The 18,788-nt window shown below is 38.7% G+C and overlaps 1 protein-coding gene across 1 annotated transcript in view; it reads left to right on the top strand.

Annotated features, from left to right (window-relative positions):
- The first annotated feature begins 872 nt into the window (after positions 1 to 872).
- Positions 873 to 18,788, top strand: part of C24H18orf63 (chromosome 24 C18orf63 homolog) — a 31,023-nt gene continuing 13,107 nt past the window's right edge. Inside the window, exons 1-8 of the mRNA XM_059881010.1 lie at positions 873 to 1,074; positions 3,679 to 3,847; positions 6,099 to 6,177; positions 9,069 to 9,125; positions 12,395 to 12,506; positions 13,221 to 13,262; positions 15,610 to 15,686; positions 18,200 to 18,309. Of these exons, the coding sequence (XP_059736993.1) occupies positions 3,714 to 3,847; positions 6,099 to 6,177; positions 9,069 to 9,125; positions 12,395 to 12,506; positions 13,221 to 13,262; positions 15,610 to 15,686; positions 18,200 to 18,309 (611 nt within the window). The 5' untranslated portion in view covers positions 873 to 1,074; positions 3,679 to 3,713. The remainder of the gene's footprint in view (positions 1,075 to 3,678; positions 3,848 to 6,098; positions 6,178 to 9,068; positions 9,126 to 12,394; positions 12,507 to 13,220; positions 13,263 to 15,609; positions 15,687 to 18,199; positions 18,310 to 18,788) is intronic.

The raw sequence follows: 18,788 nt of genomic DNA, 5'->3' as shown, positions 1-18,788 counted from the left end.
ATGTTCTACTGTTAGATCTGGGTGGTAGGTATATAAGGATGGTCATTTTTGATAAACCATCTAAGTGTGTACTTATGATATGTTCACATTTTAATTTTGAAAGGTTTACCCATGTTGCACATAACTGTAGTTCATTATTTTTTGTTTGCCTTATATAATTATGTAAATATAATTCAGTTTATCTATCAATTCCCTTGTCCCTGAACATTTGGGATTTTGTTTGCTTGTTGTAGCTACTTACTTTATTCAACAAACAATGCTGCTACAAACATATTTCTTGGTGCATATATGCAAGAATCTCTTTAAGGGAAGTGTATGGAAGGAATTTCTAAGTCTAAGGGTATGTTACAGCATTCAACTTCAGAAGATTACATCACATTATTTTCAAATTTTCATTCCTGCATTCCAACAGTGTATGGGACATCTAATCCTGCATCCTTACGATTTTGTCAATACTATGGTATCTCGTTGTGGTCTTATTTAGATTTGATAATTAACGATGTTGAGTATCTTTCCACAGGCTTATAAGCCATCCTTCTTCTTTCTGCAAAATATCTGTTCATGACTTAACTGCTTTTTTCTATGACACACTGTCTTACCCTAACTGATCTGCAAGAGTTCTTTATATAGTCTGGAAAATAACCACTTGTGGATTACTTTCATGAAAATATCTTCTCCCAATTTGTGACCTGTATCTTCAATCTATTTTACTTCTCAAAAACATAATTTTCCAAAGCTTTTTATTATGGACAAGTTCAAACAAACACAATGAAAGTGGGAAGGAGGCCAGACAGCCCATCTTTTAGTCAGCAGCGGCCATACCCTGAGGATGCATCCTACCTCTGTTTGGGAGACAGCAACGACCTCGCGCCGGCCACACCAACGCCAAAACCAGGTCTCTCTCAGAGAACTGTGGGTGCAGGACGAACGGCTCATGCCAGCAAAAGCTATGGCGGGAAAAATGGGTACACAGCGGCATTCTGGGAACGTTCAGAGCATGCTGGGAGCACGCAGAGTATGCTGGGAGCCCTCGGGGTAAGCTGAGAGAGCTGGGGTACGCTGGGATAAGTTGGGGTAAGTTGGGGGCGCTAGGGGTGGTGAGGGGAGGTCTGGGATGGCCAGGCATGCTGGACACAGTACCCCTGAGCCACGAGGAGGGCTCTGAGGAGCGAGAACACGCAGGCCAGGAGACTGAGGAGACTGAGGCCGGAAGACAACTGCCTGACCAGCCCGAGAGGGAGAGGGAACTGCGGAGGTTGCTCCAGGCCTGGCTTCCAGCCTGCCCCCGCGAGGCTCGAGCGTCGCCTCCTGAGCGGTTCTGATGGCCTTGCTTTGACAGGAGGCGCCTGCTGAAGAGATAGTTGTAGCTTTTGAAAAGGAAAGGAACCAAGAATCGTTCTTTCACGAAGGCCCACGGGTTCCAACATTAGGGCATGTAATTTAATCAGTAATGTATAGAATCGCCTTTTAAATAAGGCACTTACGGTAGGTACAGACCTTGGAGATATTTCCACCAATTCCATGCGGTGCGTAAGAAAATGAGGCCCCAGGGGAGGAAACTTGCCTGTTGACCTTGGAAGCGGTGGGTAGGGCCGGTGGAAATCCGACCCCCAGTGAGGCCTCTTCCCACCAAGGCCCCACAGAGGCAGGCCCAGTGAAGCTCCGGCGGGGCTGGACGCTGCTTAGACGGCAGGTCACTGACTTCACAGCCTGGGCGCTCACCATGACCTTGGTTCTCTTGGGGTTTTGAGTCATCAAATGGACAATTTTGTAGGTACCTGTTCCTTACTGTAATACTTATCGCCAGGGCAGAGATGTGGTCAAAATGTTCTTTTGTAGTCAGCAAGTTTTCCATTAATCAGCTTGGATGTGACAGGTGCTACTCTCTAAACAATCTGTTAACTGATCATCTGAATTTCGAGCCTTCCAATGCAGTCCTTACACAGTCTAGGGCAAGAAATTTGTACGTTTTAATTTGTGTTTTGCCAGTTATGAATTGAAAAAAAATTGTTTTCATGTAATGCTAAGTAATAAAATTAAATAAATTCCTGCCTATTCCCGAAAAGGTCAGAGTTGTTTACTCAGTTTTCTGATCAGTCTTTGAAGTTGACAAGAGAAGGGGAGGACCACTCACAGGAATTTTTTGGTGAATTTGCTGATATTTAAAGGAAGAATGAGGCAGAAAGTAATTTTAGTGGGAAATGTGTTTCAGAAATGAAAGCAACAATCTCTAAATTTCAACTGTCTAACCTATTTACACTAACGTGCACTTTTGTACTTCTGGGCCCAAGCTGTAATCAGTTCTTTGTTTTTTATTTTACTTCATTCATTATTGACGTTCTTTACTTTGGTGAAGTAGATTGAGTTGGCCTTGGAACTTTGTACTTCATTAAAAATTTTTTTTTCCACAACAGCATTTAGCATAGAGAGAGAGTAGAAAAACAGAGAGAAGGAAGGAATGTTTCTATTTTTACTATCAGCAGTCATCTTAATTAGGTACACCAAATTAATTAACACCTTGTGTGACTTTGTGTTAATCTTTCTAAGAGTACTCTCAGTTTTAAAAGAATTCCATGATATTTAATAAAGAAAATTTCAAGCACTGTGGTACTTGAGTGAGAAAGACATGTGGGAGCCAGAAGGGCAATGCCACCATTGGTCAAATGGCACCACAAGGGTATTTGGTTACTGAGATCAGACCTAAGGCTGGTCACACTCCGGATTCTAGGACTGTGTTACTACTCCTCTAAAAGAGAGAAAATATGTGGATGCTTAAAAGATTGAAGTACCAGAATACCAGTTACCTTCCCTGGATATGTTTGTGTATCCTAGAGAAACTGAGATTAAATCATTTCACATTGCAGTTTTCTTTTCTGTTATATGTAAGATACACCACAAAGGTATGCCCTGTGAATTATCAACTGTAAAATGCATCCCACAGAGAAGTTGGAAAGCCAGAGAATTAGTAGAAAGGGAAGCTAGATAACAATTTAAAGATCTCAGTGAACAATTTTCTTTAGTGTAAAATGGTGAAAAATATATTCTTCAGCTTTGAAATGCTTTATAGAGATAACTTAAAATAACAGAAGGCTTTGCTATACATTTTGATTTTTTAAGAAGTATTGTTGTCATAGGCAAGATTTTGTTTTCCTGAAAACAAAGAGAAACTTAATAGCCAAAAATTTTAGAAAGAATTTGTTAAATAAAAACAATATAGCAGAAACATATCTAGTATCCAGAACAGAGTATGCATTTAATACACATTGCTGGTGGTTCTTTGTAATAGTTGTACTCAAATTATTCTATTTGTTATATAGAACTGCAGGTTTAAAATTCTAGATTTTATTTTTGGGGTGGCAGAGTGTTCTAAAGTGTATTGTGATGGTTGCAACTCTGTGAATGTAGTAAAAGCCATTTAATTATACACGGTAAATAGGCAAATTGTATGTGATATGAATTATATCCTAATAAAACTTGTACCCCCCGAATTCTGGATTATCATTAGAAAACCTCAAAGGTAAAATGTAAGTGGTATTTAACTGCTAATATTTGCTAAACTTGTTTTTGCCATTGTATACCAATGCAATATCAAATATTCTGTGATGGATTGAAATGCTTTACCCTATTGGTAAACTGAATACAAGTTTACTATGTTTTTATTGTTGTTTGTTTTTAAAGGCCTGATTACTGGGGCATTCAGTCAATAGGAAAATATGAATGATTCTAAGCAGCAGTCACTATTCTTCATCACACTTCCTGATTTACACAAACTCTGTGCTGTCAAGATAATATTGAGTAACGGAGTGGCAGGCACTGAGATTAGGAGTAGACAAATGAAGATATGCAGGTAAAAAAACACAATCTTGTAACTAATACTTTCTAAAATTTTACATCTGGAAGAGCTGTTTTAATAATATCTCCTTTAAAGCAAGATACTCATTTGCTAAATCTGTTTATACAATTTTAGAATAAAGGAATTCAGTATTGTTCTGACCAAGTATATTGAATTACATTTAAGGGAGGACTTAAAGTACTTCAGATAGAATATATCACTGTTGAGTCTTTATATTTGTGGCTTCTTGTGTGTTATTTTAATTTAAAAATTTTATAGACATTTATGAATTAAATCAATGGATTAAGTCAAAACTTAGTCTTGGGAGATAGTCATTAATAACTGTTTACCTACTGTTTGTGAAGCACTTCAGGAGATACTGTAAACATCTTACAATAATATAGTTTTTAGATTTTCAGATTGATGTAGGAGTATTTCTCCAAGAATTATCTTGAAATATCTAACCTACGATAGTCTTTGGAAAACACTTCTGGAAGTTGACGCCTGAAGTATAACACTGAAGACCCACCATGTATTAGTCCCTTAAATTGTTTGAGACACTCAAGGAAGAACTCTTAGAATACATAACAAGATTATATCTCTAGTTGAATTTCACAGAGAGGGGCAAACATTTACAAGATGGCTAGGAGTCAGAAGTAAAATACTCTGGAGTGTCCTCCATTTTGCTCTTATTTATAAAACTTGTCTTCTGACCACTGTGTATTTTCCCACTCAGGTACATCCAGGAATCGGAACCCTTCCTGCTAAGGCATAATTTGATACCCACTGAACATTTACTTGTGACCCCTTACGGAAGCAAATAAGTAGAAAACCTTAAGAGAGCTTTTCTGCCATTTACTCTCATATTGAAGGTGGTCTTGCCCATAGAGAGGGGAGCTTTGACTCATCGTCCCAATAACTGACAAAGAGGCTAGAACAGGACAAAGACATGGTTGTGTCAGACAAAGGCACATCTTATACAAGCATGTCCTGGGAATGTCCCTGGTGATCCAGTAGCTAAGACTCTGTGCTCCCTGGGCAGGGGGCTCAGTTCGATCCCCCGTTGGGGAACTAGATCTTGCATGCTACAACTAAGTTCACACTGCAACTAAAAGATCCTGTGTGCCTCAGTTAAGACCCAGCACGGCCAAATACATAAACGTTAAAAAAAAGTAATAATAAGCCTGCTGCACCACAGTTCCAACAAAGATGAGCCTAGCAGAAACACACTGACCCATCTCACGTTTTGACGTAACCCCACACACACACATGCACTCCTAGCCTTTAAAATTTGTTTCCCTGATGATTAATAATCTTGAAAATTTTTGTATTTCTACATCTATTCCCTTTTGGGTTTTTCCCATCTTTTCTAATAAAATTATTGATGGTAATTTGAATTGTAATGATTATTGCTGTAAGTTCATTTGTCTTTTGAAAACTAAAACCACTACCCACTTCATTTTCCTCCAAAAAATTTCCTTTTTGAAGGAAAAGAATCTAGTCAATAGTTCTGACACTGAGGTAGTTGATAACTACACTGTTCCTTAGACTCTTTTCTCCAGTACTTCTGACCACCACTTTAAAGAAAAAAAAAAAAAGGACAACGGAAGAAATAGGAGTTAGAAGAGCTGAAGTCTTCATAGTGCTTAGACTTTTTCAAGTCTATACTTAAAATAGAAATGAAGTTTTAAAAGAGAAATTTTAATTCACAGATGAAAAGGTTAGGAAACAGATGTGCAGACAAGTTTTTATATTAATATCATATCTAAAACTTTATAGTTCTCTCAGTTCAGACCTTGGCTGATGCTTACAGTATTCAAGGTGCCATGCTCAGTGTGGAGAGACATACGGAAATCTGTAATACAGTCCCTGCCTGCTACTGCTACTAAGTCGATTCAGTCATGTCCGACTCTGTGTGACCCCATGGACGGCAGCCCACCAGGCTCCCCCGTCCCTGGGATTCTCCAGGCAAGAACACTGGAGTGGGTTGCCATTTCCTTCTCCAATGCATGAAAGTGAAGAGTAAAAGTGAAGTCGCTCAGTCGTGCCCGACTCTTAGCGACCCCATGGACTGCAGCCTACCAGGCTCCTCTGTCCGTGGATTTTCCAGGCAAGAGTACTGGAGTGGGGTGCCATTGCCTTCTCTGAATCCCTGCCTAGAAGAAGCTTAAACTTTTATGGGAACTAGCAATTTCTAAACGTTCTGATAAAATGAAAACAGAGGGTGGGCAGTCCGCTTTAAAATGAATACATTTCATCTCCACAGGCAGTTGCTGTTTTTGCACCAAGATATCCTTACATCACCTGTACCTGGAATATTTACCCAAATCTGGGCGGTGATGGCGGTTAGTATTGTAACATTTTATACAGTATCATTTATAATTATTTAGAGCAATATTGATAAGCATTAATTTGGGTATTAATTATAGCTCAAATTGAAGACAGTTTATGAAGACTAATTACATTGTGTTGTAGGTTGATCAAAACATTAACAGACTTTAACTTTGATATACCTCATGTTTAAGATCCATTTTTGTGGCTCTAAATTCATATTTAGTTTTCTCTGTCATTGATGTTAAAATAAAGATTATCAATGAATAAAATATGTTAACGGCATGGTTTTTAAGATAGTACAGACTTAATCCTTTTTTATATTTTATTCTTTAGAATTACATTTAATATAAAAGAAGTTCCTTGTTCCAACAGATCTCCAGTTGTGTTTAAAGAACTGGGGCCGACATGTTTTTTTATTTTGGAAATTTCATTAAAATGTTTTTCTTACTTAGTAAAATTAGAACAAGAAATATATTTTCTGGTGCTATATATAGCTCTTATTCTGAGATTTTAATTTCCTAGAAATTAATATTTATTAACAATGCTGATAGTTCAAAATCTTTAGTTTTTCAATTTTTCTCTAGGTTTTAGGTTTATATCTATTTTTTATCTTCTCATACGTAATATGGTTTTTAAGAAAGACCAGATGTTAGTGAACAAGTAGACAGTAATGTCTCTGTATTCTTTTCTACCTGAAAAACTTAGGAAATGAGTATCCTAATCTTAGCAAGAAGAAGAAGAAGAAGAAGAAAGTCACCATATAAAAATATGTTTTGAACTTTCTCTTGATCTTCCACTTGTGTCCATTTTCCTTATTCATGTCTAAGAAATTATTATTTAATAAGGAAGGTATTAAATATTTATTACATGAAATTTACTGACCTTTCCCTATATGGTTTCTGGATTCAGGTCATTTCCAGAAGGGCTTTCCTCACTTAGAAATGTACCCATAGATTCTATTGGGTTTCCCAGAAAGTTCATTTGGTTTTTTCTGTAAGACGACACTTGTAGCACTTCATTGTCTTTAACTTCATTTGAAACAGCTGTTAGACTGTATTGTGACAGCTGTCATATCAGTATGCATTTTTTAAAAAATCAAAATTGATACATTTTTGTGCAGCCATTTTAATGTTGAAGATGGAAGAAAAAAGCAACACTTTCAGTAAATTATACTTTATTATACGAGAAAGGTGGGCTTCCCTGGTGGCTCAGATGGTAAAGAATCTTCCTGCAATGCAGGAGATGCAGGTTCAATCCCTGGGTCGGGAAGATCCCCTGGAGAAGGAAGGCAACCCACTCCAGTATTCTTGCTTGGAGAATCCCATGGACAGAAGATCCTGGTGGGCTACAGTTCACGGAGTCATAAAGAGTCGGACGTGACTGAGTGACTAACACTCTACCAGAAAGGTAAAAAGCAGCTGAAACAGCAAAAAGATCTGTGCAGTGTATGGAGAAGGTGCTGTGATTGACCGAACATATCAAAAGTGGTTTACAAAGTTTCATGCTGGAGATTTCTCACTGGACAATGCTCCACGGCCAGATAGATCAGTTGAAGTTGATAGTGATCAAATCGAGACATTAATTGAGAACAATCAATGTTATACCATGTGGGAGATAGCTGACATACTCAAAATATCCAAATCAAGCATTGAAAATCAGTTGCACCAGCTTGGTTATGTTAATCACTTTGGTGTTTATGTTCCATATAAGTTGAGCAAGAAAAACCTTGACCATATTTCTACATGCAATCCTCTACTTAAACATAATGAAAAGCTTCTGTTTTAAAAACAAATTGTTATGAGTGATGAAAAATGGATACTATACAATAAGGTGGGACTGAAGAGACTGTGGAATAAATGAGCCACCGCCAACCACAACTAAGCCTGGTCTTTATTCAAAGAAGGTGATATTGTGTATATGGGGGGAGGGGGTGTTGGAAAGGAGTTCTCCATTATGAGCTCCTTCCAGAAAACCAAATGATTCATTCCAACAAGCTGCTCCCAATTAGACTAACTAAAAGCAGCACTCGACAAAAAGTGTCTGAAATTAGTCAACAGAAAAGGTGTAATCTTCATCAGGATAATACAAGACCGCATGTTTCTTTGATGTCCAAACAAAAGCTGCTACAGCTTGGCTGGGAAATTCTGATTCATCTGCCATATACACCAGAAACTGGACTTTAAGATTTCCTTTTGTTTACAAAATTCTCTTAATGGAAACAAATGTCAATTTCCTGGAAGACTGTAAAAGGTACCTGGAATAGTTCTTTGCTCAAAAAGATAAAAAGTTTTGGGAAGATGAAATTATGAAGTTGCCTGGAAAATGGCAGAAGGTAGCAGAACAAAATGATGAATACATTGTTCAATAAAGTTCTTGGTGAAAATGAAAAATGTGTCTTTTATTTTTGCTTAAAAACCAAAGGAGGTTTTTGGTCAACCCAGTATTTCAGGAAGAGAATGATTATCACTTGCTTCTTTCTCTGCTGCTGCTAAGTTGCTTCAGTCATGTCTGACTCTGTGCGACCCCATAGATGGCAGCCCACCAGGCTCCCCCATCCCCGGGATTCTCCAGGCAAGAATACCGGAGTGGGTTGCCATTTCCTTCTCCAGTGCAGGAAAGTGAAAAGTGAAAGTGAAGACACTCAGTTGTGTCCGACTCTTAGCGACCCCATGGACTGCAGCCTACCAGGCTCCTCTATCCATGGGATTCTCCAGGCAAGAGTACTGGAGTGGGGTGCCATTGGCTTCTTCAATGCATGAAAGTGAAAAGTGAAAGAGCATAGAAACTGTTAGGATGATGGTCCTCTGCTGTGTTCTGCTGTATACATGTTTAAATTCTTTATGTAGTGTATTATTTAATAATACATTTAAATCATTTTTATAAATATGGATTTTTTTAATAGATAACATTTTATAAAGCTGGAAAACTTAATGCCTATATGGAAAAATATGGAGCTAAGGTAAGTTTTTAAAAAGATAATAATTCCAGATGTTGTTTTATTGATTTTGTATATTCAACTTATTTTGTTAGTAAACAAAAATTGGAATATCTTTCTCATAAGTTGTTTCTGTGCTTGTGAAAAAACTAATATTTTCTCTCAGGACAATTTTTTTGTGGACATTTAATAGAGAAAGGGGGAAGAGGCTTAATTTTGTTGGGTACTTTATTGCAGGCATTTTATGTGACATAATTTCATTTGTCATCTCTATTTTCCAAGAAGTAAATATTCCCATGTTTACAGATAAAGAAACTGAAACCCAGAGAGGTAAAAAAAAATTGTCCACAATCGTATAGCTAGTAAGTAAGGGAATAAAAAAATATAGACTGTATTCCCCATGGTGATGAGTGTCTGGATCTTAGCAAAGAAAAAAAGAAATGAATACTTGAAGTAGAGCACCTCTCGTGTCTCAATACTCAGGCTGCTGAGACTTTGCTAGAGCTCCCATCATGTCTCTGTGCAGGTGTCTGAGGCAGTGTATCCTTGGTTATTCTAGCAGCCTGTCCTGGTATCACTGCTGGCCTCTGTTCCTCGATCTAGTGGAGTTTGGAATGATGAGGTTTTTGGTCATCTTCAAGATGAAATGCCTTAAGTTCTAGGAGAATGATGAGGTCTCAATAATACCCAGAGATGCTTTGCAGTTCCCTGAGAAATACTCGAATAACCTGAAAGCTGATTTTAGCCATCATTTACCATCTGTGGGAAAGCAGTGTTCTTCTCACCTGTGTTGAGCCTTCACAATTATGCTCAATTTGTCTTTATCTGGATACTTTGTACATGAGTAACAATCATGGCAGATAGTTATTGAACATCTATGATATACTGAGCACTTTGCTTGTTTCTGGAGATAAAGCTGGGGACCTGATAAACTTCTTGCCCTTGGGAATCTTAACATAGAAAAATATTTTCCTCCTTTTTATTTATTGGGTGATAGTTCTTGGCTCGGAGATGGCAGTGGCACCCCACTCCAGTACTCTTGCCTGGAGAATCCCATGGACGGAGGAGCCTGGTGGGCTGCAGTCCATGGGGTTGCTAAGAGTCGGACACAACTGAGTGACTTCACTTTCACTTTTCACTTTCCTGCATTGGAGAAGGAAATGGCAACCCACTCCAGTGTTCTTGCCTGGAGAATTCCAGGGACAGGGGAGCCTGGTGGGCTGCCGTCTATGGGGTCGCACAGAGTCGGACATGCTGAAGCGACTTAGCAGCAGCAGCAGCAGCACATGACTGAAGCGACTTAGCAGCAGCAGCAGCAGCGGTTCTTGGCTCTCTCACTTTTGTCTTGCTAACAAAGGCCCTGGCAGTGTTTTAGTCTAAGCTGCATTTGCAAGAATGTTTGTATAGCAAATAGCCCCAAGTGTTTGCTCATATGAATATGCTACTCCATATGCAACTGAATACTCAAGGAGGGACTCTGCTGATCTCAGAGTTTTCTCTCTGTGCAGCTCTCTTCTCTCAATACTCTGCCCTCCAAACTCTAGCTCCCGTGGCCTCCATGGACTCTCAGTTCTGTCCATTCAACCCAGGGAGCCTGCTGCCTCTTCCGGGATTCCCCCTCCCTGCACTGCAGCCTGGAAAGCCTCTTTAATCAATATGCTGGGGTCTCATGAGTTTCCCAACTCCTAGGGGTTTGTCTTTTTTTGTTGCTTGATGGCCTGTGTGTTGTGAAACATTGTTTCATTTAACATTTACCCAGTGTTTTAGTTATTTTAAGTAGGACAATGTGTCTGGATCCCATTGGTCCTAAGTGAATACTTTGACCTTTGAAAATGGTGTGCACCACTCCAGTGTTCTTGCCTGGAGAATCCCAGGGATGGGGAGACTGGTGGGCTGCTGTCTATCGGGTCGCACAGAGTCAGACACGACTGAAGCGACTTAGCAGCAGCAGCAGAGATACTTGTTGCACTCTATCTGGTACAAACATATACAAATTGCTGGTTCCATGTGTGCTCATGTAAACATTTAACTTTTCTGATATTGGAGTAGAGTGAACAGTAATGGATCATGTTACAACATAGTTCTGGCCGGCTTCCTTTGTACAGAGCAGAGTACAAAGTGTAAGGTTCTAGCACATGAGATCCAAAGATTTAGGCTTATTGAGGCAGGATCAGATCAGAGATCAGATCAAATCAGTCGCTCAGTCGTGTCCAACTCTTTGCGACCCCATGAATCGCAGCACGCCAGGCCTCCTTGTCCATCACCAACTCCCGGAGTTCACTCAGACTCACGTCCATCGAGTCAGTGATGCCATCCAGCCATCTCATCCTCTGTCATCCCCTTCTCCTCCTGCCCCCAATCCCTCCCAGCATCAGAGTCTTTTCCAATGAGTCAACTCTTTGCATGAGGTGGCCAAAGTACTGGAGTTTCAGCTTTAGCATCAGTCCTTCCAAAGAAATCCCAGGGCTGATCTCCTTCAGAATGGACTGGTTGGATCTCCTTGCAGTCCAAGGGACTCTCAAGAGTCTTCTCCAACACCACAGTTTAAAAGCATCAATTCTTCAGCGCTCAGCCTTCTTCACTGTCCAACTCTCACATCCATACATGACCACTGGAAAAACCATAGCCTTGACTAGACGAACCTTTGTTGGCAAACTAATGTCTCTGCTTTTGAATATGCTATCTAGGTTGATCATAACTTTCCTTCCAAGGAGTAAGTGTCTTTTAATTTCATGGCTGCAGTCACCATCTGTAGTGATTTTGGAGCCCAGAAAAATAAAGTCTGGCGCTGTTTCCACTGTTTCCCCATCTGTTTCCCATGAAGTGGTGGGACCAGATGCCATGATCTTCGTTTTCTGAATGTTGAGCTTTAGGCCAACTTTTTCACTCTCCACTTTCACTTTCATCAAGAGGCTTTTGAGTTCCTCTTCACTTTCTGCCATAAGGGTGGTGTCATCTGCATATCTGAGGTTATTGATATTTCTCCCGGCAATCTTGATTCCAGTTTGTGTTTCTTCCAGTCCAGCGCTTCTCATGATGTACTCTGCATATAAGGGCAGGATAAACTGGTAGAATTTGGCCATTACAGTCATAATGTCAACGTGAATATATTTTAACACTTCTTTAACTTCAGAACCAGATAGAATTAGCTGGAGTGATGGCTGTAACTTCTACCCAGGATAGCCCAGTTTTGTTGGGAGGTGATCTAAGCACACAGGCATTTTCTCTGAGTTTCTAGGATAGCATAACAATTACTGTGAACTTGCCCATATTTTGTGCTTTAATATTTTTAGGTGGAGGCTCCACAACAAGTAATTCCTATAATTCTTCAAAACTGCCTTTCATATTCACTCACGGCTAGACTTGCTCCAGCCTGGAATAAAGCTGGCCATCTCTTGATACAAGGTGACTTTATCTCTTTCAATCATTAGGGCTTTCTGAACCAGATTACTTCTATTATGTATGTCTGTTTTTAATTTCAAAATATATTGTTTTTAGGGAATGTTTTTTCAAAAAAAACCTTTTTATTTTGTATTAGGGCATAGCTGATTAACAATGTTGTGATAGTTCAAGGTGAACAGCAAAAACGTTCAGCCGTACATATATTATACATGTATCCACAGGGAATGGTTTTTAAAGCATAGCCCCAACCAAACATTCTTAAGCAAGGCCGCATCAACAAAAGTGTCGTCTCCTTCCTTTGCAATTATATCCAGAGGAGGTCTCCTAGTGTTTCTATGGAAAAAAGTGGTTTTATTATAGAATACTTGATGTTTAAAAAGGAACAAATATAAGTTATGGAGCACTATAATAAAACAAACACAAATTATTAGTGTTGTTGGAACCAAAAGTCTATTCTGAATTTTGTGTTGTGATCTGTTTTCTAAATATTTTATACCAGGAAAAAGTATTTGCAGGAAGAATTGAGTATTTCTGTCTTTTTAATATAAGAGATATTTTTGAGTGTTATATTTTTTCTCTGAACTATCATCATATATTCATTTGTATAAAACTGCATTGTAAAGCATTTCTGCAGCTTTGATAACTTTGCATAAGGAAGTTATATTAAGCATGATTTATGAGTTTTAATAATATGGTGTATCCTCTGAATTTTTTAAGGAAGAGAATTTCTTTCTCAGATGGGAAAGCAAAGTGCTGTTGGTAAGTAAAAATATAAAAGTTAATAGATGAAACATTAATAAAATAGTTGTTTAAAAAGTGTTATAAATTGTTGGGTTGTTAAAATCTTGATGATTAGCTTGTATCAAAAGTTAATCAGATACTGTTAAATCACAGTTTCACTCAGAAAATCACTTTTTATTCAAAAATATATATTCTTCATGAGAAAAAAATTCACTTTTCTTAATTGAAATAAAAGCTGCATTTTAAATTTCACTAGTTAAAGAAAATTATAACTAAAAAAGAGTTTAATTTTGTACGTATTTTATAATATATAGTCTCTAGAACCATATTATAAGAATTCTTTAGTACTGTTGTAAATAAAAGCTTTGATTTTTTTTTTTATGAGTACATGATTCTTGTTTTTAGAAAAAGATTAAAGCTCAACATTCAGAAAACTAAGATCATGGCATCTGGTCCCACCACTTCATGGGAAATAGATGGGGAAACAGTGGAAACAGTGTCGACTTTATTTTTGGGGGCTCCAGAATCACTGCAGATGGTGACTGCAGCCATGAAATTAAAAGACGCTTACTCCTTGGAAGGAAAGTTATGACCAACCTAGATAGCATATTCAAAAGCAGAGACATTACTTTGCCAACAAAGGTCTGTCTTGGTCAAGGCTATGGTTTTTCCAGTGGTCATGTATGGATGTGAGAGTTGGACTGTGAAGAAAGCTGAGCACTGAAGAATTGATGCTTTTGAACTGTGGTGTTGGAGAAGACTCTTGAGAGTCCCTTGGACTGCAAGGAGATCCAACCAGTCCATTCTAAAGGAGATCAGTCCTGGGTATTCTTTGGAAGGAATGATGCTAAAGCTGAAACTCCAGTACTTTGGCCACCTCATACGAAGAGTTGACGCATTGGAAAAGACTCTGATGCTGGGAGGGATTGGGGGCAGGAGGAGAAGGGGATGACAGAGGATGAGATGACTGGATGGCATCACTGACTCGATGGACATGAGTTTGAGTGAACTCTGGGAGTTGGTAATGGACAGGGAGGCCTGGCGTGCTGCGATTCATGGGGTTGCAAAGAGTTGGACACGACTGAGCGACTGAACTGAAATGAAAGAGACGCAGATTGGTCTAATCTAACTGTTTCGTTGACATGCATGGCTCTATTGCAGGTAGACACATTCCTATCAGTAGTCCAGAGATGGCAGATAGAGGGAAATCCTGAGCCAAACAGACATTGTCAATCATGGTGGTTTTCACCAGCATTTGACCATAGCCTTAAATCTACATGTAATCCACAGACTGTTCCATCTGAGTTGACTTTCAAGCTGAAGCCCGTTTGCCCCTCTTGCTCTGGGTTTGTGTGTAAGTTGGGCAGTGGCAGTCACTGTGCTTCAGCTCTGGATGAATGAGTTCTTTACCTGTCCCCAAACAATATCAGGAGAGTAAGCTGTCGGAGAGTAAAGAGAACAGTTTAGGACAGCAAAACTCCTCACTCATGTGTTAGAACTTTTTCTTTTAGTTTTATTGAATGTAATATTCTATAGCAAAACTTACAAGCTGTAGATGTATAGCTCATTGGATTTTCACAAACTAATAATATCCTTATAACCAGTTCTCAGATCAAGAAATGAACATTACCAGTACACCATAAAAATAAACAAATAAAGCCCCCGCATGCTTTATTTCAGGTAGCACTATCTGACTTAGAGGTTGTGGAGTCACTAAATCAGGTCCGATTCTTTGCGACCGCATGACTGCAGCACACCAGCCTTCCCTGTCCTTCACTATCTCCTGGAGTTTGCTCAGATTCATGTCCATTAGTCGATGATGCTATCTAACCATCTCATGCTCTGCAGCCCTCTTCTCTTTTTGCCTTCAATATTTTATAATTACGAGAAAGCAAGATAGATGCCTTGGGGCTCTGAAAGATTTGAAATATATCTGCCGTTATATTTGAGGACATTTGTTAGTAAGTCAAAAACATGGGATGGTACCTATTCTAATTTAAGAAGAGTCTTCATTTTTCACATATAATAAATGTCAGGCCTCTAGGAGGTGTCTGCTGAATTTTCCTCTCAATTGTGGGATGTCTCATTTTTCTCATTGTAACCGTGCCCTACACATTATACCCACATAAGTACTGTTCTGTGCGTTTGTCTTCTTTTATATGTCTCATCTGTAGACCATCAAATAATATAATATATTCACCATATAAGGTGACTATTTGAATGTTACCATGTGTGAAAAAAATCAATTCTTAACTGAATTTCTAATTGAATAAATTGAGTTGATTTCTTATGTTACTAAAATACTTAATTTGTTAGGTTGGAGTAATAATTCCAGAAAGTTCATGGTTAATAATTTTATTTTCAGTGTTAGATATCAATGTAACATCAACTCAAGTTTGTCTAAGCATAGAAGTTCACACAGTCAGACTGCCACCACCTCAGGTACCACATATTTTCATTTCTTAATATATAATTAATGTATTTTTATTACTATATAATTAATGTATTTATTATCATTACTGATATGCTAGGAGGTTTTAATTTTTAATAAGAGTGATGATAAATTTTTTATTATCAAAATCCATATTATTAAATACTTGACATACTGATATTGTCTTAAATCTGTTTACCAAAGAAAACATCATTCTGTCAGTTTAATACAGATCTACTTATGTTACTACTTTGCTCAAAAATCTTTTTAGGTAGCGTTCAAGACTCCACAATGCTGCCTTGCCTCAGCACCCGCTCTTTGCCTTTTCTTTCACCTCCAAATGTTAAAAGTGCTCTATCAGCTCATACTAAATATATTAATAATAAACCCACATTGGCATTACTATAGTTTTTTTCATCTTTTTTTTTTTACAGCTAACACTTTTTGCCTTCTTAGTAGAAGGATATGTCTTCTATTTTGCTTATTCTCATAGCACCCAGTATAGAAACTTTCACATTAACGGTAACTCAGTGAATGTTATTTTTCTTCTCCTGTGACAGTGGTTCTGAACAGAGAGGGGTGGAGGGTGAAATGAGTGATTTGTTCCCCGTGAGACATCTGTAAAGTCTGCAGAAAACTTGGCTGTCACTAGGTGGGAAGGTGTGTTGCTACTGGCGTTACGTGGATAGAGGCCAGGATGCCGCTGAATCTTCTAGAGCACACCGGAGCACCTCCACTCCCATCCCCACCAAGAGTTTTCCAGCCCAAATGATCAACAGTGGCCACACTGAGAAAGCCCAGGCACAGGACAGAAGACTCCTCTTTGCTTAGAGTGCCCCTTGATGTGCTATACACTCTGCTTGTTCTTCGGGGACCAGCTCAAATGCTGCTCCATTCGTCTCTCTATAATTTTTTGATTACTTGTTATGTTAAGGCAACAGACAAGTCAAAAATGAATAGGATCTCCATTCTGGCCCTCAAGAGTTATGTAAGCCACTAGGAAAGCTGACCTGAATATGTGTAGTTGGAGTTGCTGCTGAGTCCATCCTCTTACTGCTCGCTGCATGGCAGGCCAGTAGGTTGAAGCACGAGGTGTTTGGGCAAAGACCTGTCAGCAGCTGGAGAGCATGGTGGACTAGCGTTCCAAAGAACCGTCTTACCAAGTTCCAGCTCAGGTTGCTGTTATACTAAAGAGGGAGCGGGTGTGGCTAGTTGTTACAAACTCCTTGGTGCCCAAATCCTTTGTTCTTGCAGCTGTTGTCCATGTCGGTCAAGTCACAGTCTTCCTATAAACCTCCAGCAAGACAAAGTTTCCACAACTTTCTATCTCTATCTGAATGAAAAGTGTTACACCTTTCAAGGTCAGGCCTGGGAGACAGGGCTTGAGAATGGGCTATCGCATATATTTCAGGTTGGTTCTTCTCTGTCACAGAGACAGTGGCATAATGTGATTATCTTGTACTGACAAGGAACCTCCCTAAAGCTCGAAACCTGCTGTAATCTTTCACCCACTAAAACCTCCACACTGTCCCTCACCACATATATTCCTAGTATCTTCATTCATCTCAGAAACGCAATGGAAATTCAGAGCACAATTAGTCATTGAATGTGGAGGGAAAGGGTCTAGATCTAGGCCTGTAAGGTTTGTATTGGCAGAATGCAGAAAATCAGTGTGGGGGCAGTGCTTTAAGCCAGGGCCTTGTTACAATGCTGATGGCTTGTCCAGGAATTGGAAAATTGGCTGGGTCAGCTGGAGTTCATTGAGAAGCAGCAGGCAGTAGAGTTAGAATGTTGTTTCCCCGAAGATGAATGAATAAGAGTGAGAGATGTGAAACGTTCTCTATGAACGCAGTGTCCTCCACCCTTTAATATTTTATTTTGCACCTCACTTGAGGCCTCTCCAACCTCTGCCTCGCTATAAGAAAATGGCCCACACTACCCAGAGTGAGGGCGCTGTAAGTGGCGAGTAGTTGCCAGACAGGGCACCTGAGGACACAGGAAACAGCACTCCAGATCCTGGAGAAGGGACATGAAAAGAGCACAGGGGCTGCTTCTGCCCCCTTGCCTCCAGAAGACCAGAGGAGGCATAACTCCCTAACACATCCTCCTCCACTTAAAAAAATGTGTTTAAAATTTAATTAAGAAGTTATTCTGACAATGTAAATATCTTCCTTTGGACAGAGATTCAACTCCCACTTAACATAATTAAAGAAACTGAAAGCCAGTTCAAATAAGTACAAAATAGGAGTTTGGCTTTGGACCATAAGAGGGAAAGTATGAAATACTCGATAAACTGTGTAGAGGAGAAACGGGCGCGCTGAAACACTGATTACCTTGTGTAAAGTGGTCATACGTGATTCAATAACAGGCTTTGAAACTGTTTCTTAACTGACGGTGTATGTGTGATAAATGTTTATTTCTTTTTTTTTTTTTTAAAGAAATCTGTGTTTTTAAATGTTTCCTTTTGTTTGCCAAATTCTTTGGCGGACTTACTTATGCATTAAATTCTTATTTCTATCAAAAGCTAAGAGAATTTGATATTTCTCAGAGTATTATAAAGAGTTTTGAGACTAACCAGAATGCTGTTATTGAGGAACAGTCCATTTTAAGCAACTGGTGCTACGTTTTGCCAAGGTGAGATTTCAGTTTGTCATATCTGGGGTGGGTTTGGGATATAGTAGTTTTCTCTTATTTTGCTTCAACATTGATATGTGCAAAGTATAAACCATTTTTGTAAATTTTGGAAACTGAATTATAACTCTAAAAAGATATTGAAACAATATTGTCATACTTGGAGAAGCCATCAAATTACTAAAATAATTTTATTATACATTTTATCTTTATTAGACCTCATTTTAAAACAGTAAAATTTATAGATATACAACTATATGTAACATCAATAGAACCTTATAAACATGTACATATAATTAATGATTCAATATCATTTGATATGAGCTAAGTTATAAGTTTATACTATTTTCAAGGGAAAAAATGACTTGTTATTAATATAAATATGACTATTAGCATGAAATTTTAACCAGATTAGAAGTTTAAGTAGTGGCATCTGCATTATGACTTGGTCACTGAAGCAGAGAAGAGGTGGATAGGGAACA

Source organism: Bos taurus, chromosome 24 (assembly GCF_002263795.3).
Source record: "Bos taurus isolate L1 Dominette 01449 registration number 42190680 breed Hereford chromosome 24, ARS-UCD2.0, whole genome shotgun sequence".
Lineage (NCBI taxonomy): Eukaryota > Metazoa > Chordata > Mammalia > Artiodactyla > Bovidae > Bos > Bos taurus.
Note: the sequence above shows the minus strand (reverse complement) of the source record. Positions and strands in the feature narration are given on the sequence as shown.